General features: G+C 36.8%; 2 protein-coding genes across 6 annotated transcripts in view; one reads left to right on the top strand and one right to left on the bottom strand.

Annotated features, from left to right (window-relative positions):
- The window catches only part of AASDHPPT (aminoadipate-semialdehyde dehydrogenase-phosphopantetheinyl transferase), a 21,248-nt gene extending 20,563 nt beyond the window's left edge, over positions 1-685 (bottom strand). Inside the window, exon 1 of the mRNA XM_031015979.3 lies at positions 275-685. Coding sequence (XP_030871839.1) covers positions 275-457 — 183 coding nt within the window. The 5' untranslated portion in view covers positions 458-685. The remainder of the gene's footprint in view (positions 1-274) is intronic.
- On the top strand, positions 622-27,081 carry KBTBD3 (kelch repeat and BTB domain containing 3). Of its 5 annotated transcripts, none has more exons than XM_031015975.3 (4): positions 632-856; positions 1,461-1,661; positions 19,081-19,325; positions 23,737-27,081. In XM_031015975.3, the coding sequence occupies exons 3-4, from the start codon at positions 19,093-19,095 to the stop codon at positions 25,340-25,342; spliced, it is 1,839 nt and encodes a 612-aa protein (XP_030871835.3). In that variant the 5' UTR covers positions 632-856; positions 1,461-1,661; positions 19,081-19,092; the 3' UTR covers positions 25,343-27,081. The 5 variants fall into 5 exon arrangements, with proteins under 5 accessions (XP_030871836.3, XP_030871835.3, XP_030871837.3 ...); XM_031015977.3 differs by having other exon boundaries at positions 1,461-1,664; XM_063693496.1 differs by having other exon boundaries at positions 1,461-1,943.

The following is a 27,081-nucleotide window of genomic DNA, read 5'->3' as shown; positions in this document are numbered from 1 at the left end:
CTTCGTGGTTTAGGAGGGTCTCCATTTGAAATAACAAGGGGAAAGAGATAATGTTTACAGCCATCGCGGCCTCCAAGGCGGTTACAAAGGCCGTGGAAACCAGGCCGTGCGTCGCCCGCAACTCCGCAGCGCTGGCTGCTGCCGCCCGGGCCGGCCACAGGCTCCACAGCGAGAGGGTCGCCGCCAGCGCGGGAGTGTCGGGTCTCCACAGCCCGGCCCGCCTCCCCCAAGATCTGCTTCCTAGGCTCTAAATACCAAAAAAGACCTGTAGTACCATGGCTGCCTTAGCGTCCCGGGCAAAGACGAACTGGCCAATGCGCTCCTTCTCCTCGGGCTGAATCGATCGCACTGCCAGCAGCCATTCGGCTCGGCTCGGCAGCCAAGTGCCGCAGGAAAAGGCCCAGCGCACGCCCTCCATGGATGGCACCAAGCAGAACCGTTTGGCAGGGTAAACCATACACTGAAAGCGGACCTCGCGGCTATCTCGGGCCTGATGGCGCGGACGCAAACGTGGCCCCACCCCCTTCTTCCCGGCGTCCGTGCGCAGGGGACGGGACGTCGCTACGCAGACTGGCCCACCGACAGCCCTCCCAGCCCGCCCCCAACTCAGCGACCACGTCTCGGAGAAAGCAGCTGGGGGCGGAGACGGAGATCAGCCCTGCGCTTTGCGGCATTGTATGACGTCAAGTAGGCGAGGCTTCGGAGGCGAGCGAAGGGCGGGACCAAGGCCAAGAGCCCGACAGTTACGCCACTCACACTTGCGGAAGAGTTAACGGGACAGCGGTGCAGGCCAATCGCAACCAGTCCTCTGGAGGCAGGGAGACTGGGGTGGAGACTTCGGAGACTGCAGTTGCAGGTGGGTGAGCTCCGGGGTCTGAGGGAGGAGTGGGATGGTAGCCCTTATTCTCGGGGTCTGAGTTGGCCCCTGTGACCCACAGAGAAGAGAATGTCCTTGGCTTCAGCTGCTTCGTGTACGGGGCACGAGAGGTTTCCATCTCTAGGAGGGGGTCTGCAGTGGTGCCCCCTGGAGTTGTGCAACGCATCAGCCCTGAGTTGCTTCTTTCCCTGCCCCCATCCGCATCAGCCTAAGACCCACCCTCACACAGTACGCTCCCGACCCTTAGCAGCAGCCTACCTGAAACCCTCCCTCCGAAGGCCGAGCAGAGGCACTATCCCCAGTGCGCAACACCGAACCCTCCTGGATTCGAGGCTGCCAGCGAGCAGCTGAGCTAATGCTGGCTGTTTATTTGGGGCGATGAAGCGACCCAGGTGCTGTTTTGCTATTGCCAAGCCTGGGCTAGAGCACTAGCGAGAAAACAGGATTCCATTGTTGAGGCATCAGTGTTTCCATCATGACAGAGGTCCTTGCTCTAACAGCAGCAGAAACAAGTAAATAACTTTGCTCAGTTATTTTCTCAGACTTTGCGAAGGGTCATATTGATGTATGTCTGTTTCCTTAGTTGTTCCGTGTAGGCTGTTGTTGACTCTCGTATGAAAGCCCACGCGATCCAAGTGCCCTGCAGGTTTTGGTCCAGGGAAAAGTTGGTCTCTGCAGATGACTGTAAATGACTACCTGGAGGTCGATTAAAGTGCGGTACTGCGGGATTCAGCCGATTTCCTTCTTCCTCTGACTGCCCGGAAATATCAGCCAAAGGCCAGCGGTAGTAATTAACACAATTACCTGCCTATGATTTCTGTCCTATTTAAGATGGGTTCTATTATGTTTTTATCTATACTTGTCTTCATTAACTTTTCGTGATATCATAAGCCCCCCGAATCCCTCGAAAGTAGATGGGATTCTGAGCACACACACACACAAATTCAGCTCCCCAAAGGACAGTAAAACGAATTATTGGCTTAATATATCATCTTAGCTAACCAAAAGCCTGTGTCAGCTGCCATATTGAAAATCTGCTTACCAGCTGCGGGGAGCTTACAATCTGGTAAGGCAAATAAATCATACGCATAAAAAGTACAATAAGAGACAGTGTAAAGATATGTAAGTAATACTAATACTCATATCAGCAATGATCATAACTCACTTCTCCATTTTTAACTAAGAATCATATAACCTTTCCTTCTTGTCGTTTTAAACTGATTTTTATAACTTTGATACATTACGTTTCTGTTTGCAAAACACTTCTGTGTATGTTATTGCACATGTTCTGTGCACTAGTTATTACTGATGGAGACAATGAGCTCAGAAAGAGAATTTGTTTAAATTCAGGAATTCATATCCCATTATTTTACCATCGAGCAAGATCTCTGTGTATTAGATCTATGGAGCCTAATACACAGACAGTAACGTAGGGATTATTTGTACTTGGTCTAGAATCTAGAATATTCTCCCCTTCTCCCATTATCACATTCCTTGTTTCCTCTGTATCATTCAGGCCCAAATGTCATACCAAACAGAATGTCTCTGTTCACCTAGTCTAAAATAGCTTACTCTCTCCACTTCCAAACCTCAGCCCCAAACCTATCACCCTCGTGAACATATTTTATAGGTTTGTTTAATCCCCTTCCCTGTGTGGTTTTACAAATTCTCCAGAGCTTAGCTTAAACCTTCTCTTAGGGCCTACTTCAGAGTACCTTTTTCCAAAACAGTATTGTTTATGTAATTCATTTGGCAGTTATTCTAGTATTGCCTTATGACGTCTCTCCTATTGTCCTGAATTATTTTCATGTGTGTTATCTTGCAAAATAGAATGTACAGTACTTGAGAGGGAATGTCATGTATACCTTTTACAAATAGTATACATGAGTAAATGTTATTAATGACTCCACAATAGATTTATTACTGTCAAGGGTAACACTGCTTTTTATATTCTATCTGCCTTTACTTCCCTCACTTTTATTAAGGAAATATAAATATGCAGTTCATAACTTGCTTAACTATGTTAAATGAACCCAACAATTTTATTAAAATATTTTTTATTGCATTGGTCAGGGGAAGAAGAGGACTAAAGTAATAGGGGCTCACTCAGTCTGTAATGATCATCTTGCTTGGTGCTGATCTGTGGCTTCTTAGCAGGATTCTGAGGGACTCGTATTCTATTTCCAGCTCTACCACCAATTGTCTGTGTGACATTGGTCACACAGGATCCTATGCGTGACATAACCTCTTCCAGGTATTAATTTCAATGGAAAGGCATCGGATGAGATCATCTCTAAGTCTAGGTGTTTTTTAGATATACTCACTAACTTTTTATTGGGTCACAAACTTCATTCTACCTCAAACCCTTCTTTTTTCCCCCAAGACTTATTAGAATAGCTCCATAATTCTACCAGTTTCTCAAGGAAGAAACCATGATGCTGCTCTTCTTTGATTCCCTATATCCAATCCATCTCCAAGTGTTTTTGGCTCTATTTCTAAAATACAGCAAAATCCATTTATTTCTCTTTATTCCCACTGTTAACAATCTAGTATAACCCACCATCATTTTTCATCTGAAATACTAATCAGTTTTCTAGCCTGCCTGAGAAAGGGGAGCACTCTCTTCCAATGTCTTCTATGCCATAAGCACAACTTGCTTTCAGAGCTAAATCTAGAAATCTATGCCCTTAATTCTTATGTTACATTGCCCTCTAATTAGACTGAGAAGGAGAGGCCAGCAAGGTAGGAAACCTGAAGAATGTTGTGGCACAGAAACTAAAAGACGAGTGTTTCAAGGACTAGTTAACAGTGTGAATATTCCTAAGAGGTGAAATAAGATGAGGAGAGAGAAGTGAGAATTTAGCTTCAAGATGGTAGTGTGGTGACATTGACAAGTGCAGTTTTAATGGAGTAAAAGAAAGGAATTTTATTGTAGTGGGTTGAGACGATAACTGGAGGTGTTGCTACCACAGAGTGTCCTTTAAAGAAGTTTTTCTGGATTTAGGAAGTAGAAAAATGGAATGGTAGCTAGAGGGAATAAAAGGTCAAAGGACAGATATTTGTTTGATGTTTGTTTAAAGATGGAAGATACTAGAATTTGCATGCTAATGGAAAATGTCTGGTAGGGTGGGAGAAGCTCTTAATGTATGAGGAGGAAGGGGTATGTGTGTTGGGGGCGGGGTTCAGCATTCTAAAGTAGACTCCAGGGTAGAGGACCTTGTCTGTGTTGTTGTTAGCTGTATTTCTAGGATCTAGAATAGTACCTGCCACAATATTTGTTACTCCATAAACTGTCTAATATTTGTTGAATAAATGAATGACTTGGACCCTACTTCTCTTACCTCCTTTCAATTCATTCTTGACATATTAGCTAGAAAAATATTTTTTAAAAAAATGATGTCATGTCACTGTCCAATTTAAAGTAATCAGTCATTCCTATTTCACTTAGAATAAAATCCCAGCTCCTGTGACCCATAGCATCCTGACTGAGGTAGCAACTGCCTTCTGCAGCCCTATCTCCTGACCCTCTTGCTTTCATTAACTACTCCAGCCACACTGGCCGCCTTTAATTTCCTAAAACTGAAGGACTCCTTTACCCCTGTAGGGCTTTATATGTGATTTCTCCCACTAACCCCTTACCTTCTTATCATTCAATTCTCAAATGACACTTCAGAAAGGCTTTCCCTAATATTGTAGTGGCTGAAAGCAAGGGCTCTTGAGCCAAACTGAGTTCACATACCAACTCCCTGCTTACTTGCTATATGATCTTAGCCAAATTACTTAAATTATCAAAGCCTGTTTTCTCTGTTTGTAAAGTGAAGATAAGTATCTACTTTATGCAGTTTTTTTTGAAGATTAAAAGAGTATGTGTAAAACATATAGCATGGGGCCAGGCATGGTGGCTCATGCCTGTAGTCAACAGCACTTTGGGAGGCTGAGGCATGAGGATCACTTAAGGCCAGGAGTTTGAGACCAACTTGGGTAACATAGTGAGATCCCATCTCTAAAAAAAAAAAAAAAAAAGCTGACTGTGCTAATGCAAGCCTGTAAATCCCAGCTACTCAGGAGGATGAAGTGGGAGGACTGCTTGAGCCCAGGAGGTTGAGGCTTCAGTGAGCTGTGATCTTGCCACTGCACTCCATCCTGGGTGACACAGCAAGACCCTGTCTCAAAAAAACAAACAAAAAATATAGTACAAAGCATGGCACATGATAAGCACTGTATAAGTGTTCCCTGTTACCCCTTTTGTTATTGTCTGAAATTGAATGCCCCATTGTTCATTTTTATTTCCACTTCCTACTTGTGTCTTCACAGTACTTATAAAAATTTATAATTATTTATTTGCCTACTTTATTTATTATGTCATTTTCACCAGATACTGGACAAGAAAAAAGCAGGGACCATGTCTGTCTTTTATTCTCTTTATATCTCTAGTGCCTAATTCGGTGCTTGTCATATACTTAGCATCTATAATAAATATTTACTAAAATAGGCCAGAAATCATGCTGTATATTGAAACATCAGTGACCAAACTAAGATCACTGTAGGACCCAGTGAAATCAAAGCCCAGATCAGGCAGAGCACAGCTTTAGTTTAACGTTCTACTTTTATCAAGTGGCATATGGTTTTTGTCATTACTTTTTATCAAAGGCTTCGTTCTTAGGCTTGACTCTTCTACCTTTATTCATTCAATTATTTAAATCAAATTTTAATGGAAGGCTTTTAAAAAAAGAATAACAATCATTTTAAAAATTGAGTCAGTGTTTTGGGCAGGAAGGTGTTTCATTGAAGCTGGGGTGTAATCTTAAAAGTACACTATTTTATATACTACTAAGAAAAAAAATGCCAACTATGGCACAACTCTTTATCACTAAGAATTTTTTCTACTCATGCAAAGAGCCCCCTTTTAAAAAAATCATATAACACCCTTGCACCTACATACAAAGAACAATATGAGCAAAATTAATTGGCTGAGGCATTCCTAAAACTTCTTAACATTCAAAGTGTCTTTTCATTGATTTTCAACTCAGAGTCTCTGTGTCCATGTTTTATTTTCATAATATCATTCTCTGTTTAGAGCATTAGTGATATATCATTTCTTAAACCAATGTCCATTATTATCTCCAAGGTTTTCTTCCAACACACTGATATCCATTCTTCAAATTTAATACACATGTAATGACAAATATGTCATGACTACTACCCAACCAGAGTGATTTTAAGATGCCTGTCAGTTTCAGATAAGTGTGAAAAAATTTGCGTCTTAAAATCAACGAAATAGCATAATTGAATTTGAAGAATATTTGAAGAAAAATAATTGCCTTATAAATCTTTTGCCAAGAATTGAGAATTGTTTAACTGTTAATAATGTTATTGATTTTAATCATTAATATTTACATATAATTTGACAATATTAACTTAATATTCATTGTATCATTTAAGTCTCACAACAGTCCAGTGTCATAGGTGTGTCCACTTTGCAGATGAGGAAGCCAAAGCCTCAGAGAGCCTAAGTAGGAGTCACTAATAAGTGATGAACCATTTAGGACTATTTCTGTAGTTCCAAATGTCATATTCTTTGTTATTTGCAAAATACACTTATACAAGTAGGATTTACTCAAATGAAATTTAAGAAATGGAAATTTTCAGCTCCTTAGATTTGTCATTCTGTATAGAATATACATGGCAGACTTTTTTTTAAAAAAGTGTTATAAAAGTGAATAGCTATCTGTGATTCTTTATATTATTTTAGGATAGTTGAAGTTTTCAAGTAAAACTTGTTTTTGTTACTATTTATAGAAATAAAAATAACTTTGTGTTTACATCATGTGATCCACTTATTCATGAACCATGAGGCTCAATAATTGACTTAATCCAACACAAGATCTAAATTACATACATGATTTTCATGACAATAAAGTTAATTAAAAAGTGTTTGTGGTTAGAGTTTTAAAAATTGATATTCTCAGGACCTATGCCACTATGCAGAAATACAGTTTTTATTCTTTTGGAAGTATCTCCTTTAGTCACCTTTTTACTGTTTTATTTCCCACGTATTTTACAATACAGAGGAATGATTTTATACCAATTAAATAATTATGTTTTATTTGCATTTTCTATGTTTTGAGCAAGAAGAAAGCTGGAACATCAAAATAGTTTCTGAACTGATTGATCTTTTGTTATCTTTTAATATCTTAAAATAATTACACAAGAAGTTGTAAAGATAGAGTTTCCATGTACCCTTCACCCAGTTTCCCCATATGGGTGCATACATAATTCTAGTAAAAGATCAAAACCAGGAATTTGACATTGGTACAATGTGTGTGTGTAGTTTCTTGTAATTTTCTCACATGTGTAGATTCCTGTAACCTATCTAAATTATGTGTATCAACACTTCGTCCATTTTTAATGGCGAGTAGTATTCCACGGTATGGATGTACCATGATTTGTTTACTCTTTCACCTATTGTGCAACATTTTGGTTGCCCTCAGCTTTTGGCTATACAAATGAAGCATTATGAAACATGTAGAAGCTATTGCACACACACAAGCTTTTATTTCTAATGCTCAGCAGCATGATTCTTGGGTAATATGGTATGTGTATGTTTAGTTTTTTTAAGAAACTGCCAAACTATTTCCACCAGCAATGTATGGGTGATCCAGTGTCTCTGCAAGCCCTCAAGCATTTGGTGTTGTCATTATATTTTATTTTAGCTATTTTGATAGATGGTTAGGGATATTTATTGCAGTCTTAATTTCCATTTCCATAATGACTAATGATGTTGAACATCTTTTCATGCGCTTATTTGCCATCTGTATATTCTCTTTGGTGAAATATCTCTTTGTGCCTTTTGCGCATTTTTTAAATTGAATTGTCTGGTGTTTTTACTGGTAAGTTTTCAGATTTCTTTATAGATTATTTCTTTATTAGATTCAGTTTGCAAATATTTTTTTCCTGGCTCATAGCTTATCTTTTCATCCTCTTAAATAAAGGGACTTTAACAGAGGAAAAATATAATTTTGATATAAAATCCAATCTATTAATTTTTTTCATTTATGTGTTATGCTTTTGATGTCTAAGAGCTCATTAATGAGACCCTGGTTACAAGGATTTTCTTCTGTATTTGCCTCTAAAAGTTTTATATTTTACATTTAAATCTATGACCCGTTTTGAGTTAATTTTTACATAAAGTATGAAGTATAGGTCAAGGTTCATTTTTTTGTTGCCTGTGGATATCCATTTTCTTCAGCATTTTTTGTTAAAAAAGATTCTTTTTCTTCCATTGAATTGCATTTGTACCTTTGTCAAAAGTCACTTGGCTGTACTGTTATGGGGCTACTTCTCAATTGTGTATTGCATTCCACTGATCTATGTGTCTCTCCTTTCACTAATATTACACAGTATTGATTACCATAGCTATAGTAAGTCTTGAAATCAGGTAGACTGATACTTCCCTCATTATTATTCTTTTTGGTTGTGTTAGATATTCTATTTTCTTTATCATTACATATAAATTTTACAGTAATCTCATCTGTATATACAAAAAATTGTGCCAGGATTTTGATAAAAAATGTGTTAAACCTTTATATCAGTTTGGAGGAAATTAAGGGGACATCTTTATTAAGTTGACTTTTCCAATTTGCAGACATGGCATGTCTTTCCATTTTAGTCTTCTTTGATTTATTTTTTTAGCATTTTATATTTTTCAGCATACAAGTCCTGTGCATGTTTTGTTAGATTTATACGTAAGTATTTCTTTCACTTCTTTTTTTTTGAACTATTATACTTTTAATTTTTGTTTTTGTTTTAATTTTTGTTTCTATGTGTTTATTGCTGGTATATAGAAATATGATTGATTTTCGTGTGGTGCTCTTGTGGTCTGTGGCATTGCTGAACTTGCTGATAAGTTCTATGAGGTTTTTTTCTGGTAGATTCCTTTGGAGTTTCTACATAGACTATCTTGGAATTTGCAAATAGAGGCAGTTTTGTTTCTTCCTTTCCAATGTATATGCCTTTTATTGAATTTTCTTGTTTTAGTGTGCTTGCTAGAGCTTACATGCACTTGGAAACTGAATAATATACTTCTAAATAAGTGTGAACTATGATGAATAGCAGTGGTAAGGGTGGACATCCTTGCTGTTTTCCTCATCTTAGGGGGAAGGCATTCCATAATTTAGCATAATGTTATCTATAGGTTTTTTGTAGATTTTTCTCTACCAAGTTGAGAAGGGGGAACTTTTCCCCTCTCTTTCTCTTTTGCTAAGAGTTTTTCCCATAACTGGGTGTTGTATTTTTTCAAATGCTTATTATGCATCAATTGATATGGTCTTGTGTTTTTTCTTCTTTAGCTGCCTAATAGGATAAATTACACTAATCGGTATTCAAATATTGAAACAGCCTTACATCCTTAGATAAACTTACTTAGCCATAGTGTATAATTCCTTTTATATATTGCCGATTTTTTGCTAATATTTTTTAAACAATTTTTGCATCTATATTTGTGAAGTATATTGGTCCATAGTGTGGGATTTTGGTTTTTGTTTGTTTGTTTTGGGTACCGTCTTTGTCTGGAGTACCACAGTAATACTCACTTCATAAAATTAGTTGGGAATCTTCCTTCTGCTTCTGTTTTCTTGAAGAAGTTGTGTAGAACTGGTATTAATTCTTCTTTAAACTTTTGGTAAATTTAATTTCCTTAATGGTTACAGGGCTGTTCAAATTATATATTTCATATTGGGTGAGTTGTAGTAATGTAAGCACTTAATGCTAAAAATTTTCCTCTCAGCACTATTTTAGCTGCATCATACACATTTTGATATATTGTATTTTAGTTTTTCTTCAGTTTAATGTATGTTTTAAATTACACTTGAAACTTTGTCTTTGACCCATGGATTATTTAGAAGTGTGTTATTATGTTTCCAAGTGCGTGGAGATGTTTATGTTATCTTTTTGTTATTGATTTTTAGTTTGATTTCATTGTGGTGAAAGAATATGTAGTCTGCTGTTGTTAGGTGAAGTTTTCTATAAATGTTGATTAGATTCTGTTGATTGATGGTGTTGTTGAGCTCTATATGCTTACTGACTTCTTGTCTAGTTCTATTAATTTTAGAGAGAAGAGTGTTGAAGTCTCCAGCTATAATAGTGGATTTGTCTATTTTTTTTCAGTTTTATCAGTTTTTGCTTCACATATTTTACAGCTCTATCATTTGGTGCATATATATTTTTGACTGCTAGTCTTCTTGGTGATGGATGGGCATTACATAATATTCCTTTCCCTTCCTCAAGTCTACTTTATCTTGTAATTATATTGCCATGCCTGCTTTATTTTAATTAATGCTTGCATAGTATATCTTTTCCTATCCTTTTACTTTCAACCTACTTATTATATTTGAAGCGAATTTACTTGTAGGAAGCATAAAGTTGGGTCACTTTTTAATCTTCTCTGGTAATCTATCTTTTAATTGGTATACGTAGACCACTTACGTTTAGTGCAATTATTGCAACGTCAGTATTGAAGTCTGTAATTTATTTTCTGTTTTCTGTTTATTCTATTTTTATTTCTGTTTTTTCTGTCTGTCTCCTGTGGCTTACTTGAACTTTTTTTAGAATTTAATTTTGATTTAGCTATAGTGACTTATGAATGTTATCTCTTTGAATAGACCTTTTTTTTTTTGACGGAGTTTTGCTCTTGTCTCCTGGGCTGTAGTGCAGTGGCACGATCTCGGCTCACTGCAACCTCTGCCTCCCGGGTTCAAGCAATTCTCCTGCCTCAGCCTCCTGAGTAGCTGGGAGCCTACCACTCCAGGTGCCCGCCACCACACCTAGCTAATTTTTGTATTTTTAGTAGAGAGGTGTTTCACCGTGTTGGCCAGGCTGGTCTTGAACTCCTGACCTCAGGTAATCTGCCCTCCTCGGCCTCCCCAAGTGTTGGGATTACAGGTGTGAGCCACCATGCCTGGCCTGCATAGATGTTTTAGTGATTATTTAGCCTTCTCCAATATCATTCTAGTTGAGGGGATAGGAGGAGAATGATAGAAGCACCTCATTATAGCCTGTCATTAGTGAAATTCTAGGCTCTCTGTTGCACCTTTGCAGGCTTGGGTGGGTATAGAGCCAGAATTTTTTTGTGTGGTCTTCTGCTGTGGTGGAGTGGTTATTTCCTTAAAACTTTTGTCTTGTTAGGTTGCTCCTTTTCTGGTTCTGTGACTAAAGAGGGCAGTTTGGGGGCTGTTTATGTGTGTGCCCACTGGTGTATCAGGGTTGCAGCTTTTGTAGGATCTAGAACATACTAGGCAAAAGGAAAACCCAGGGAACTCACCAGTATGTTGTTCCTCAGATCACTAGTCAGTCTGATTTCATCTTTCCACTTTTCATCATCTTCATTTATTTGTCTTCATATGTATGTATATATATGTTTATTTATATTTATATGTACCTCCAGGGTTTTTTGTTATTGTTGTTATTGTTGTTTTTGTTTTTTTGTACTTAGCAGGAGAAATAGGGAAAGATATATCTAAACCTTACTGGAAGCACAGTCTTTTTGTTTTTTTTTTAATAGGGATTATATTTTTAAGAATCAAATCAAATACTATGTGAACTCTGTAGGCCAGTGCCTGGCACAGCTTACTGGCTCAGTAAGCTAGTAATATTAGCTAGTATTATCATGTATGTCATCCTTATTAAGAATGATCTTAAATTGCTGTGGTAACTTTTGATAAATACATTTATGGTTGGATATAAAGAGCACTAAAATTGCTTTCTGAGCTTTCATTTGATATTAAAATCCAGGGTCAGAATGATTCATTTCGGAAATAACATGGACATTTAGTGGAACAAGCATGTTTCTACTAATTTTATGTTTTTAGGCATGTTATTTAATCTCTGAGCCTCAATTTGCTGTTTGAAAAAGTAATTATTAATACCAATCTTAAAGGATTATTATGAGTGTTGGATGAAATAACTGTATAAATTATTTATGATAAATCCCTGTACCTTCATTCTTATTATATCACTAAACAACTAAACAACAAATAAATGGCTAGAAACGGAGCCATTTATTTGCCTATCAGTGTTTATTACCTGTCAACAGAAATAGAAGTTTTGCTGTATAGTATTGTTCTCCAATTTATTGGTTTAAAGGTCCAAAACATTTTGCTCTATGATGTGGATGTAGATATTGAATTTATATTGTTGTGATCATTGTCAAAATTTCCCTCCATATATGCCCTTTGTTTTCAGTGTATTAACATGCACAAGTTTCTCCCATCTATACCAAAGCAAAACAAAATTTCCTGGTATCTACATGCTCCTCTAGGCCCCACCTGATGAATTTTTTTTTTTTTTTTTTTTTGAGACAGTCTTGCTCTGTCATCCAGGCTGGAGTGCAGTGGTGTGATCTCAGCTTACTGCAACCTCTGCCTCCTGGGTTCAAGCGATTCTCCTGCCTGAGCCTCCTGAGTAGCTGGGATTATAGGTGCCCACTACCACGCCTGGCTAATTTTTGTATTTTTAGTAGAGACGGGGTTTTACCACGTTGGCCAGGCTGGTCTTGAACTCCTGACCTCAGGTGATCCACCTGCCTCGGCCCCCCAAAGTGCTGGGATTACAGGCATGAGCCACTGCGCCCAGCCTTGATGAACTTTTTAAAAGAATAATGTCTATAAATTGTGCCCATTATTTCCACTTAAATCCACTCTAATCTGTTCTCTCCCTATTTTACCCCAAATCATCAGTGACTTTTTTCCCATCACCTTTTGATGATATAGGTGACAACTTCATATTTGAAATTCTCTTCCCTTAGTTTCTACTGCCTCTCCTGGTTTTCCTCCATTTCTCTCACTGTTCCATGTGAATTCTTCCTCAACCATATACCTTGCTCACTTTGTGTCATTCACAAATTCTATTTTCCACTATATTTTCAATCCATCTAGACCAGCACTGGGTATGTAGCAAGTGCTCCACAGATAACATGTGTACATAACGATCGTGTATAGAACAAAAACAGGCTGGGCGTGGTGGCTCACGCCTGTAATCCCAGCACTTTGGGAGGCCAAGGCGGGCGGATCACGAGGTCAAGAGATCAAGACCATCTTGGCCAACATGGTGAAACCCCGTGTCTACTAAAAATACAAAAATTATTGTGTATTTTTGAACAAAACCATTGTGAAAAAAATATTCAGTATCTACCCCACATCCTTTTCCCCATGTCTCCCCTACTGGATAGCCTGGAGGACGGGGTAGTAATTACTGCTTTAGAATGTTACATGTTGATCAAATATCCTTGCCAACATCTATTATTCTAATCTTCCAGAGAACTTTTAGAAATCCAGTGGAATATAAGGTTGTAGGAGATAACCTATCTTTTGATCCTCAGTGTCTAACTTCCTCTATCACATTAGAGGGATTTAAATACATATCTTTTAGTGGATGAAAATATAGAGCGATTCCAAGGGGCATCCAGGCAATCTGGACTGAGTCACCCGATTCTGTAGTTATTTTAGACAGGCCATAGAGATTCCCTACAATACTATTATAGGTTATGGATGCCCGAGCTCATCACTAGACTGGAGAATGAGACCAGGAGTAACATCTTGGCTACACTGTGACACTGAGAAGACACCTTGATCCTTTGCACAGCTTTAACACATTTCTGTCAAACTAGTATAGACTGTTTTCAATCATATTGTCTGTTTATCTGCTTTGCGTGCCCTTTTGCATAGTATAAATACTTCCTGGCTATTCCTTTTATGTTTATTTATTTATTTATTTAGAAACAGAGCCTCACTCTGTCACCCAGGCTGGAGTGCAATGGCATGATCTTGGCCCACTGCAACTTCTGCCTCCCGGGCTCAAGCGATTCTCTCGGTGAGCCTCTCGAGTAGCTGGGATTACATGCAGCTGCCATCATGCCTGGCTAATTTTTGTATTTTCATAGAGACGGGGTTTCACCATTTTGGCCAGGCTAGTCTTGAACTCCTGACCTGAGGTGATCCACCCGCCTCGGCCTCCTAAAGTGCTGGGATTACAGGGGTGAGCCACCACTCCCAGTCCCTAGCTATTTCTTTTAAACATTTGTTTTCATCATCTTGGAGTTAGGGAGGCTGGCACAAATCTCCCACCAATTCTTTATTATTTCCTTTGATTCTGACACTCCAGATTAAACACCTTTGCAATGATAGCGCTTGTGTTCAACTTCGCTCTTATGCCCTAGGAATTATTAGAGAGCTGCTTCTCTTGTCCCTTCCTCCACCATTTTATAAGTGTAACCTTATTGATTAATGTCAATTAAATGATTTGCTTGTCTTTTCTGTTAAGTTTCTTAGAAAATAAGCCTTAACTTCCACTTATTTTACACACATTATATGCTAAATTACGTTTCTTTTTGAGACAGGGTCTCTCTCTGTCACCAGGCTGGAGTGCAGTGTTGGGATCTCGGCTTACTGCAACCTCCACCTCCCGGGTTCAAGCGATTCTCCTGCCTTAGCCTCCCGAGTAGCTGGGACTACAGGCATGCGCCACCACACCCAGCTAAATTTTGCATTTTTATTAGAGAAGGGGTTTCACCATGTTGGCCAGGATGGTGTCTATCTCTTGATCGTGTGATCTGCCCACCTCAGCCTCCCAAAGTGCTGGGATTACAGGCATGAGCCACTGCGCCCGGCCAATTATGTATTTTTTTAAATATTCTCAACAACACAACTAGACAGATACAGTTTATCTGCATTTTACAAATGATGAAAATAATAAAAAATTAGAAGTTATTTACCTCAAATATATCACAAGTAAATGCTGAACCAGCATTGGAACTCAAGCCTGATTCTAATGCCCTACTTTTTCTTTCATTTTGCATTGTTAAAATAAAAGCTTTAGATAAATAAAATTTAACGGAGTTTGAGCAAAGAACAATTCATGAATCAGGTAGCATTCAAAACTGAAGGAGTTTCAGAGAGCTCCACTCCAGCAGTGTGACCAGCAAGCTTTTATAGGTTGAACATGGAAACAAAGTAGAGAAATTACCTGATTGACTATGGCTAGGCATTTGCCTTATTTGGATATTGTCTGATGGAAGTTCCCTATTTGTAACCAGCAGGTTGGTTGGCTGTTTGTGATTGGCTAAGGCTTGTTTTTGGTTTTTGGTTTTTAAGTCAGTTACAATAAATGTTTCCAAGTTAAGTTTCAGTTCTCTTACATAAGAGGCCTGGCTACAGAGGGTAACCTCAGGCTAATAGCCATCTTATTTAACAACATTATATCATACTCTTGGGAAGATGTATGATTTTTATACAAACTAATATTTCACATCTGTGTGTTTCATAAATATTAGAAAAGAAGAGAAAACATGCATAATTTTAAAAACAGTCTTACAAGTGACTTATGAAGATGACTTGTGAGGTAAAGAATTAGTCCTGGGACATTAGCCATATATAATTGTCTTTATGCCTCACTGTAATTTGAAATACTCTTTTTCTATCCTAGGTCATATGTTATCAACATTGTTAAGTCAAGATTTGAATTGCTGTGACAGTTAATTTCATTTATAAGCTTGCCTGGGCCATCTGGTGCCCAGACATTTGGTCAGACATTCTGAATGTGTCTGTAAGGATATTTCTGGATGAGATTAACATGTGAATCAGGAGACCAAGTAAAGCAGATTTTCCTGTGTGGTGGGCCTTATCCAATCAAATGAAGAATTGAATAGAATAAAAGACTGAGTAATAGGAAATTTATCCTGCCTATTTGAGTTGGGACATACATCAGTCTTTTCCTGCCATTGGACTCAGATTGAAAAACTGACTCCTCTTGGGTCTTATGCTTGCCAGCTTTTGGACTGAAACTTACACCATTGGCTGTTGTGGTTCTCAGGCCTTTGGACTTGTACTGAAACTGTACTGTCAGCTCTCCTGGGTATCCAGCTAACTAGTTATAGATCTTGGGACTTCTTAGCCTCTATTATCACATGAGCTTATAATAAATCCATCTTTCACTGTCTCTCTCTCTTGCTCTCTCTCTCTCTGCCCTCATCTTCATCCATCACATTGGTTTTGTTTTCTCTAGTTCGTTTTCCTCAGAAATAAGCTCCAAGCCTTTCATTATCTCTCTTCCTCCATGATACCCACTCTCATTTTTAATATGTCTCCCTATTCATAGTTACTCAGAACACTACACACAAAATGATTTCTACAAGTCACTTAGATTTCCAGCAGTACTGCTAGTTACAACCTATTACTTTCTCCTGCACACACAGGCACATACACACCTCCACAGCCACACACACATTCACACAGGCACGCTATTTTTCCACACAGTGTAATGGCTATCCAGTGGAACTTTCTGTGATGATGAGAATGTTTTATATTTGCTTTGTATAATATAGTAGTCACTAGGCAGATGTATTAGTCTGACTTATTCAGAAAAACAACTAAAGGGATATATATACACACACACATATATGTATATGTATTTGTACTATACATATGTATAGGTATTTTTACTATATATTTGTATATGTGTTTGTAATATATATATATGGAGAGAGACAGACAGAAAAGCTATAAGGAATTAGCTCATGTGATTATGGAGGCTGAGAAGACCCAAGATTTGTAGTCAGCAAGCAGGAGACTTAGGAGAGCTGATGGTATAGTTCCAGTTTGAGTTCCAGCTTGAAGTCAGGCAGAAAGAAAGAGTTCTTTCTTATTCAGCCTTTTGTTCTATTCAGACCTTCAACAGACAGGCTGAGGCACATCTACAGTGGGGAGGACAATCTGCTTTACTCAGTGTACCAATTCAAATGTTAATCTCATCTAGAACACTCACAGACATACCCAGAAGTAATGTTTAACCAAAAATATGGGCACTCTGTGTCCCAAACAAATTGTCACTCATCACACCACATATGACTGACCACTTAAATGTGGCTAGAGCAATGAGGGACCTGAACTTTTAGTTTTGTTTACTTACAAGTAATTTAAATAGCTACACATGGCTCATGGTTACTGTATTGCATAGCACAACAGTAGATTGTCTTGGTCCTGGAATGGAGCTTTAATTGATGCTGTAGGACAATTTGGACTACTTCTCCAGTATCTAGCTTCCACCTAGGCCTCTTGGAACACCCGCTCTGGGAGAACCAAGCTTCATGCAAGAAGCCCAGCCACTCTGAGACTGTCATGCTGTGAAGAAGCACCAGCTAGCCACTTGGAGAGGGTGCGTTAAGAAAGAGAAAACCCTAATGATCAGTGAGGATGAGATTTTTTTCATATATTTGTTGGCCGCATAACTGTCTTCTTTTGAGAAGTGTCATATCCTTCTTTTGAGAGGTGTCATATCCTTTGCCCACTTTTTGATGGGGTTGTTTGTTTTTTTCTTGCAAATTTGTTTAAGTTCCTTGTAGATTCTGGATATTAGACCTTTTTCAGATGGGTAGATTGCAAAAATTTTCTCCCATTCTTTAGGTTGCCTGTTCACTCTGATGCTAGTTTCTTTTGCTATGCAGAAACTCTTTAGTTTAATTAGATCCCATTTGTCAATTTTGGCTTTTGCTGCAATTGCTTTTGGTGTTTTAGTCATGAAGTCTTTGCCCATGCCTATGTCCTGAATGGTATTGCCTAGGTTTTCTTCCAGGTCTCTTATGGTTTGGGGTTTTACACTTAAGTCTCTAATCCATCTTGAGTTAGTTTTTGTATAAGGTGTAAGGAAGGGGTCCAGTAAGGGGTCCAGTTTCAGTTTTCTGCATACAGCTAGCCAGTTTTCCCAGGGCCATTTATTAAATAGGGATTCCTTTCCCCATTGCTTGTTTTTGTCAGGTTTGTCAAAGATCAGATGGTTATAAATGTGTGCCCACATGGTATACAATTTCACAAAAGATTGAATAAAGAAGCAGATATGAGAATCTAGTTGTCTTCCATTAAGCCAGATGTTAAAGAGATTTGCAAAAATATAAAACAATGTAACCCTTCTCAGGAAACTTTTTTTTGTTTTGGAAAATAGTTATTTTACAGTTATCCATTTATATATTTTTGTAGTTATATATAGTTATATACATAGGTATGTATATAAAATGGATATATATGAATATGTGTATTAAATAGATATATCGAATATAGTTATATAAAATTTTTTCTTTTTAAATAAATATTTAAGTGTTCTCAGAAAAAAAAACAAAAAAAAAGAAGCAAGATCCCCATCTCTTCTAGCCATCCCAGCTGAATCATAAGAAATGTGAATGAGGAAACCATACTGGACATGTAACCCAGTCAGACCTTCAGATGGCTTCAGCCACAGCTGCCATTTGCCTGTAGTTGTATGAAAGCTCCCAAGCAAGAATCATCACCTAAACTCACAGGACCATTAGAGATTATAAATTGTTGTCTTAAGCCACTAATTTTAGGGTGATAACTGGAACAGAAGTGTAGAATCAAGGTTTTCTATTTGTCTGGTTCTCCAAGTTCCCAATCCTCTTTTCCTTTCTGTTTCCCACTTCCTTGCTTTTGATGATGCAACTTTTATGTTTAGAGCTGAATTTGCAGTTCATGATATTCACAATTATCTGATCTTTACCTATCTTGGATTTCTGACCTCGTGTTTAAACAATTTTTCTTAATTAAGATATATGCGATTTTCCTTTCTACTTTTAAATAGCCCAACTTGGAAAAGTGCTTGCCTTTTTCTTCTTTACTAAAGCCATAACTAATTAATGCAATCTAACACTCATCTTTTTCAACCAATTATCCTGTAAAAGTCTAACCTCAGAAGGCATATAGTTTATGGTCCAAGATCAGCATTTTAACAGCTACTTTGTTACCAGAAGTGAATGGATTGGAAAGAAGGGGGATTGTGTTGGGCATATACTCAAAACTATGTTAAAAATAATACCTCTTATGTATAGTAATAATATTAATCATGTAGTGAAATCCTATATAAGCTATTTATACAACTTGTACATTTTGCTATTTAACACAAGTATATAGCCTTCAATGTTAGCCCTTATGAAAAATATACTTTTATTCCAATGAGCTCAACATTTATGAAAATTCAAAAGGAATTTAATATTAAATGTCAGGAAAACAAATGTTTAAAACAAGTTTTACTGTCTTATTATTTTTCTTAGTGGTTATTTTTGTGTATTTGCCATCAAGAGGGCAAATTTTGGAGTCTGAGACTTGCATTAGGTCTCTACTACATCGGTGATTTTTTTTTTATTCTAGTTCTAAGGACATATGGAATTGGCTATGGATAATTCATATGCTTTCAATCAACGAAGCACCTGTAATGGAATTCCATCTGAGAAGAAAAACAACTTCCTTGTATCAGAAGATCACGGACAAAAAATCTTAAGTGTACTACAAAATTTTAGAGAACAAAATGTCTTTTATGATTTCAAAATAATTATGAAAGATGAAATAATCCCGTGTCATCGTTGTGTGTTAGCAGCATGCAGTGACTTTTTCAGGTACTTTACCTTGTCTATGCCTCAGATTTTATGATTTGGATAATTAAGTTCTATTTTATACTGCACTCAAGTTTTCCCCCACAAGAACATGCAACAGTAATTTTTAATTCTAAAAAAAAAAACAAAAACAAAACAAAACCTAATTAGGCTGGGCACGGTGGCTCACGCCTGTAATCCCAACACCCTAAGAGGCCAAGGCGGGCGGATCACCTGAGGTCAGGACTTCAAGACCAGCCTGGCCAACATGGTGAAACTCCGTCTCTACTAAAAATACAAAAATTAGCGGGGTGCAATGGCGTGCGCCTGTAATCCCAGCTATACAGGAGGCTGAGGCACAAGAATCGCTTGAACCCAGGAGGCTGAGGTTGGGTGAGCTGAGATCGCGCCACTGCACTCCAGCCTGGGCAATGGAGCGAGACTCCATCTCAAAAAAACAAAAACAAAAAACCTAATTAGAACCAAGATTAACTAATGATTTTTTTTTTTTTTTTAGAGGGAGTCTCGCTCTGTCGCCCAGGGTGGAGTGCAGTGGTGCGATCTCGGCTCACTACAAGCTCCGCCTCCCGGCTTCCAGCCATTCTCCTGCCTCAGCCTCCCAAGTAGCTGGGACTACAGGTGCCCGCCACCACACCCGGCTAATTTTTTGTATTTTTAGTAGAGACGGGGTTTCACCGTGTTAGCCAGGATGGTCTCGATCTCCTGACCTCGTGATCCGCCCACCTCGGCCTCCCAAAGTGCTGGGATTACAGGTGTGAGCCACTGCGCTGGGCCATGATTTTTTAGTAGGAGAGCATTTCAGACTACCTTTTTTTAACGTATAGGTCTTCCCAGGTCAGCATTTCCCAAAGTTCTCTGGAACATTAATCCCTTGAACTACTCTGGGACAGAAGAAATTTTTTTGATGGTGTCAGCTTTGTTTGGGGGATCCCTGTGTTGTATTATTTTAGAAAAAGAAGACGACTCGTTGAACAAAAATGGAAGCAAAATTTGAAGAAAATAACTGAGAGAAAAGAAAATTTCCGTCCTATGTTGTATTCATGTATTACGGGGAGAGGAGGCTCTAACCGATTTAAAAATTTATCCTCTCCTTAGCAAATTCATCCTCTCCTTATATTAGGGAAAAGTACTTCTTAGCTATAAGGCATTTCTTGAAAGCACTCAGCTTGTTCTAATTCTAAGCAACCTTCTGAATATAATTTGGTTTCCCATGTAGATCACCCTAAAGAGAATGTCCTATTCATAACACTGCAGTAATCACTATGATGACAGCAGGTTTCCAATTCTACGAGGTTAAGGGTCAGACACATGACCTTGCAATTACTGTGTTAATTGTATCAAGGTAGTACTATCCTGTGAGGCTTCTTGGTCAATAGACAAGCCCCTTTTGGTGAAACCCTGATCTTCAGCTTTCCTAGTTATACTACAATAAACTTAAATCCTAATTGCAATATTTTGCATTATGTTCATTTGTGGAAGCAATTTTAATTTGAATTAAGCAGGGTTTAAATCTCCAATAAACTTGATTAAAAAATAAGGTTTAAGATATAGAGATACTAAGATGCATATTTTATATGCAAGTTAATTTATAGTGTTTTGAATCCTCAATTTAACCCTTATTTTTTTTTTACCACCATCTAATTAGATCTCATCCTTATTGCCTTTAGAGTAAATTTTACAAGCTAGATTTCATTCAACAAACATTTACTGATACATACTTTCTGCTAAACACCTGTTCCTGTAGGGGCTCTTGCTTTGAAATTGGGAGCAATGGCTTAGTACTGCAGCACAGTTTACTGGGGCCGTGGAGGCTACAACGGTCTTGAACTAGCTGTTTGCCTAATTTGACTATATGTCTTCATCTATTCTTTTTATTTCTTCTCTCAGGTAATCAAAGTTGTTCTTTGAACTTCACTGGGGCCCTTACTGTCTTATACTCTGCGATTCTTATTTCCACCAGTGTCTTCCCTCCTCTCTTATAACCTAACTTTTCTTCCATGTAACTCTTTTCTGCCCCCATATCCTTCAGGTCCCCTCTTCATCACAGGAAGCTGTGTGGTACAATGGTTAAGTAGTGGGCCTCTTAATACATATGCCCTAAATCTAAATCCAAGCTCTACCATTTACTAGACATGTTTTATTAGGCAAGTTACTTAACCCCTTCAGGCCTCAGTTTCCTCATTTGTAAAAAAGTAGGATTATAAAAATGGGACTTAACTCATAGAATTATTATATTGCTTAAATGAAATAACATATAAGTGATAATTAGCACCGTACCTACTACATTCAGTTAATATTAGCTGCTATGATTATTATTTCTAAACCTAGCAAAAATATAAATAATCTGGTGTGAACACACAGCTTGATTTCCCTGTGATGTTTTCATGCTAATAAAATACTCTTATGTAGGCATTTCAATTTATAGACCTGCACTCTTCTTGATGCTATTTTTTATTCAATTTACATATAACTTTTGCACATATTTCTTTGTTCAGCTTACTGCTAGTTTTTTATAGGTCTGCTTTTAGTTTTTAAAATTATTGTTAGAACAATGTATTTTTAAAGTTTTCTACCTGGTTTAAATAACAAAAATATCAGATCCTTTATTACATATAGTACTTTATTAAATGAGTACATAATTCACATTAAAATATGTACATATGTAATAGATATTTGACAATTTACCCTCTCCTATAATGCTGCTAATTCACAATATGATCAAACTCACTCAATGGAATACTGAAAATGTAAAATAAAAATGTCAGAAAAGTGCACAATGCATGAAAATATCCCTCTTACAGTGTTTTTGGAAAACACAAATTATTACTGAGATGGAATGTCCTTGGAGACAAGAAATTGAAAAGGAATCACACACGTTTTATACATACTTTATGATAAGATGGTAAATTGGAGATAGATGTTAACTGGATACTTTAAGATGAATAGAATGAAATATAGAAATATAATCTTACATGTGTCTTCTCAAAGAAAATGTGGAAGCCAATAGTAAATTATAAATACATCAAATCTGATAGAAAACATTTTTTAAAATAATGATACCAATAAAAGCTAATACTTTGCATCAGTTAACCCATTTATTCTTCTCAGCACCCAATGACATAGATACTACCAGTACCTGCATTTTCAGATGAAGAATTTGAAGCACAATAAAGTTAAGTCACCTCCCCAAGGCCACACAGCTAATAAGTGGCAGTGGCTACATACACTGGCAGCTGGGCCCTATGGACCATATAGCCAGCTGGGCTACATGGACTCTTAATATTATCCTAAACTGCTGTAGATGTCTTAATAATCCATATAATTATTATCACAGGTTAATATTTCTATTGATATACATTACTAAAAAACCCTGCATAATGTGTAACATTTTGCAAGTCCCCTCATATTTTTCAGTTGGATGTTGTACTTTTTAAATAGATTTCATTACCTTCTTGAGTAGACTCTGATAAGTAAATTGGTTTTCCCCTAGAATACTTTGGGCAACTAGGAACACTGCTCAGAAAGACATCCTGGACAATACTGGCACAAATACAAATCATTATTAAACCAGAACCAATAGTAAAATACATTTTGTTCCATGCCCATACATTTCCAAATAATTTATGTTTTTACCTAAACTGAGCCAAAGAAATTCTCAGTTCCTTAGATTCTGTCAACTTTACCATGTAGCAATAAAACAAAACTTATTATGAAGAACTTTCAAGCTGGTCTAATTATTCAAATTTGGGGGCCTGTCTCCATCTCTCAGTGCCTATTACCAAACTTTTCTTTTTTTCACCTTTTTGCTTGATGTGGTACACTGTTATTGTTTAGTTTTAGGAAATCACATTCCCCTTCTCCTAAAGAACTATATAAAATATCTTTTTAGACATGTATCTTATTTGGTGAATTTTCCCCACCCAATAGAGTCATTGGAGACATCAGGTATCTTACTGTACTCTTTTCTGTTTCATTAATGTGAAATCAAAGATGAATTTGAAAGACACTTTTAAATCCTAAGCCCTAAATAATTATATTTTAAGTAATTTTAGTTATCACCAGCACAGCTGTTACTAATTAATCCATAAATAAAGAAATTTGGCCATCAGCAAGATTTTGCCCCAATAGTATTAATAATAAACAAGTATACAAAATTTGAATCTTTTTATAGTCTTTTTTATTAGTTGCTATAGCTCAGCTGTAATGTACATTTCTGTAATATAGGCATTTTGTAATATGTTTGTTGGCAGATAAATAATATGTTATATAATTATTCTAGATATTAGGAGGCAATTAAAATATGCTTTTATAAATATATTTAAGTCAAGAGTAAGGAAACCTCTTTAAGGCAATATTGAAAATAATTATGGAATAAAATATTCTTGCTGTTTTTCTGTGTTCTTTATTTTTGCAGGGCTATGTTTGAAGTAAACATGAAAGAAAGAGATGATGGAAGTGTTACCATTACTAATTTGTCCTCCAAAGCAGTAAAAGCATTTCTTGATTATGCCTATACTGGAAAAACAAAAATAACAGATGATAATGTGGAAATGTTCTTCCAGTTGTCATCATTTCTTCAAGTTTCCTTCCTATCCAAAGCTTGCAGTGACTTTTTAATAAAAAGTATTAATCTTGTCAATTGTTTACAGTTATTATCTATATCAGATAGCTATGGCTCCACCAGTTTGTTTGATCATGCATTACACTTTGTACAACATCATTTTTCTTTGTTATTTAAATCCAGTGATTTCTTAGAGATGAATTTTGGAGTACTACAGAAATGTCTGGAATCAGATGAATTAAATGTTCCTGAAGAAGAAATGGTACTGAAAATTGTCCTTAGTTGGACTAAACATAACTTAGAATCAAGGCAAAAGTATCTGCCTCATTTGATTGAAAAAGTGAGATTACATCAGTTATCTGAGGAGACACTTCAGGACTGTCTGTTCAATGAAGAGAGTTTACTCAAAAGCACAAACTGTTTTGACATAATCATGGATGCAATTAAGTGTGTGCAAGGTTCTGGTGGACTCTTCCCTGATGCTCGACCATCCACAACTGAGAAATACATATTCATTCACAAAACTGAGGAAAATGGAGAAAATCAATATACATTTTGCTATAACATTAAATCTGATTCATGGAAAATACTGCCGCAATCACACCTGATTGATTTGCCAGGATCTAGTCTTTCGAGTTACGGAGAGAAAATATTCTTGACAGGTGGTTGCAAAGGGAAATGTTGTCGAACGGTTCGACTGCATATTGCCGAGTCATATCATGATGCCACTGATCAAACCTGGTGCTACTGTCCAGTGAAAAATGATTTCTTCTTGGTATCAACTATGAAAACACCAAGAACCATGCATACATCAGTTATGGCTCTCGATAGATTATTTGTCATAGGTGGAAAAACTAGAGGATCCCGGGACATTAAAAGTCTCTTAGATGTTGAATCTTACAATCCTCTTTCCAAAGAATGGATATCTGTTAGCCCATTACCCAGAGGTATATACTATCCAGAAGCAAGCACATGCCAAAATGTAATTTATGTTCTTGGATCAGAGGTAGAGATTACAGATGCTTTTAACCCATCACTTGATTGCTTTTTTAAATACAATGCTACAACTGATCAGTGGTCTGAACTAGTAGCAGAGTTTGGGCAATTTTTTCATGCAACATTAATTAAAGCTGTACCAGTAAACTGTACACTGTATATATGTGACCTTTCCACCTATAAGGTTTATAGTTTTTGTCCAGACACTTGTGTTTGGAAAGGCGAAGGATCTTTTGAGTGCGCAGGCTTTAATGCAGGTGCAATTGGAATTGAAGATAAAATTTATATATTAGGTGGTGATTATGCACCAGATGAAATCACAGATGAAGTGCAGGTCTACCACAGCAACAGGTCTGAATGGGAAGAAGTTTCACCAATGCCTAGAGCCTTAACAGAATTTTACTGCCAGGTGATTCAGTTTAATAAATACAGAGACCCATGGTTTTCTAATCTATGTGCTTGAACATTCTAAAACGAGTCCAGTTCTAGTAACCTAAATTTGTTAACCAAAATGATAGGTAAAAAGATCTATACATCTTAATGAAATAAAACGTTCCTGCTTTTAGTTATTATGTATGTACACCATATATGAATAAACAGTTTCCAAAAACTTAAAATACAAAATATATTTTACCAAAAGTTATACTGAATATAATTTAACCTTGGGGAATCCAGAATACTTAGTATTTTCACATGAAACTACAAATCATAGACTCTGACACTTTGATTTTTAAAGTACTCTGTCCATAAAAGATTTGTACTGTTTAGATGGGAGAAACCTCTAGAGAGAGTAAAAATGAATTACACTGTATCTTATATGAAGTAAAAAATAAATCAGAGGTGAGAATATTGTTACTGCGGGTGTGAGTTGTTGAATTCCTATCATTTGTGATGATTGGTTAACTTCTTTTAGGTACCCTTTTTACCCTTTTTTAGTTCAGAAATAATTCTCCCAGCTTTATAAATAGTACACTAAACACAGTTTAACTTTTTTTAATGACTTATTTTTTCATTAAAAGCATAATGTACCATGTTATAATGCCATTAGCAGTTACTTAAATGCTTTAAAAATTGCTGATTAGTTTTCAATGTCAGTTGGTTTCAATTTCTAGCTCTCTCTCTCTCTCTCCCCCCCCACCTCATTTTCTGGTTCAATCTTAGTAAATTAACATTCTGGATTTAATTAGTAGTTCTAAGTTACACCTGGCCTGAGTTTATGTTAACATGTAACCCTCAATTGGAAATTTTTGGATCCTGGGATGGTAGTACTAAAATACTTTTTATGTATCATTGCTAGGTTCCAGCCTAATTAAGGAAATAGAAAATTGACCTCTAATTAAGTGGATCATTATTATGGCATTTCTTAAGCTTTATCCAAATTTGAGCTACATAAAACATTTCAGGATTTAAATTAGTACCATATCAATTTTCTGTGATGATGTATACCAACTATAAAGCACTATGTTGGTTTACTACTTCAGTAAATTATTCTTAGTGAATTATTTTCTAAATTAAAAAAAATGACTTGGCTTTTGGTATTGATAATAGTATTCACAACCTGCATCTGTTAAGATGTTTGATCTTTAACCCACACAATGTAAGAGTACTGTTGTCATTGTTCTCAGGTAGGTGATTCTGCCTTCCAAGAGTATATGTTTCTTTAATCAGTTTAAAAGATAAAGGCATTTTGGGTTTTAAGACCCCTGCTTTACATCTCAGGTAATGTGTAGATTGTACTTCTCTGGAACCAAATGTAGTTTTCTACACTCAGTTGTAAATGTTAATCTTTCTCAAATGTGCACATTCTTTAAAAGTGTGTTCCTAAGTAGAAATATACCTAAATGAAGATTCTCTTATCATATAAATTTATGCAACGATAAGTTCCAAATGTATTTTTCAAAACAGAATGCAATATCAGAGTACATTTTCATGAAGTTTAAAGATCAAGGACTGTTCCTGATTAGATGACATATTTATTGGTGGCCTTCTTATCTAAGCACATGAGTAGTTGGCTCTGAACTTTGTGTATTTAAAAAAGGAAAATTCAGTGGAGGCTTTTGTTTGTGTGTGTGTGGCTTTGAAAACAAATTATTTGAGAAAGACCATAACACAGTGAGTAGCCTATATGTGCATTTACTGAATTGTTAATTTAAGGATATATATTAATAGAGTATGTTTAAAATAAATATTGTTTTCATCACT

Source organism: Gorilla gorilla, chromosome 9, assembly GCF_029281585.2.
Source record: "Gorilla gorilla gorilla isolate KB3781 chromosome 9, NHGRI_mGorGor1-v2.1_pri, whole genome shotgun sequence".
In the NCBI taxonomy this organism is placed as follows: domain Eukaryota; kingdom Metazoa; phylum Chordata; class Mammalia; order Primates; family Hominidae; genus Gorilla; species Gorilla gorilla.
The sequence above is the reverse complement of the archived record's forward strand: the minus strand, read 5'-3'. Positions and strand labels throughout refer to the sequence as shown.

Bases quoted from the DNA above. Each gene is read 5' to 3' on its own strand.
- KBTBD3 (XM_031015976.3), top strand. From the start codon at position 19,093: ATGGAATTGGCTATGGATAATTCATATGCTTTCAATCAACGAAGCACC. The intron at 19,326-23,736 runs GTACTTTACCTT...TTATTTTTGCAG, and splicing joins GCATGCAGTGACTTTTTCAG to GGCTATGTTTGAAGTAAACA.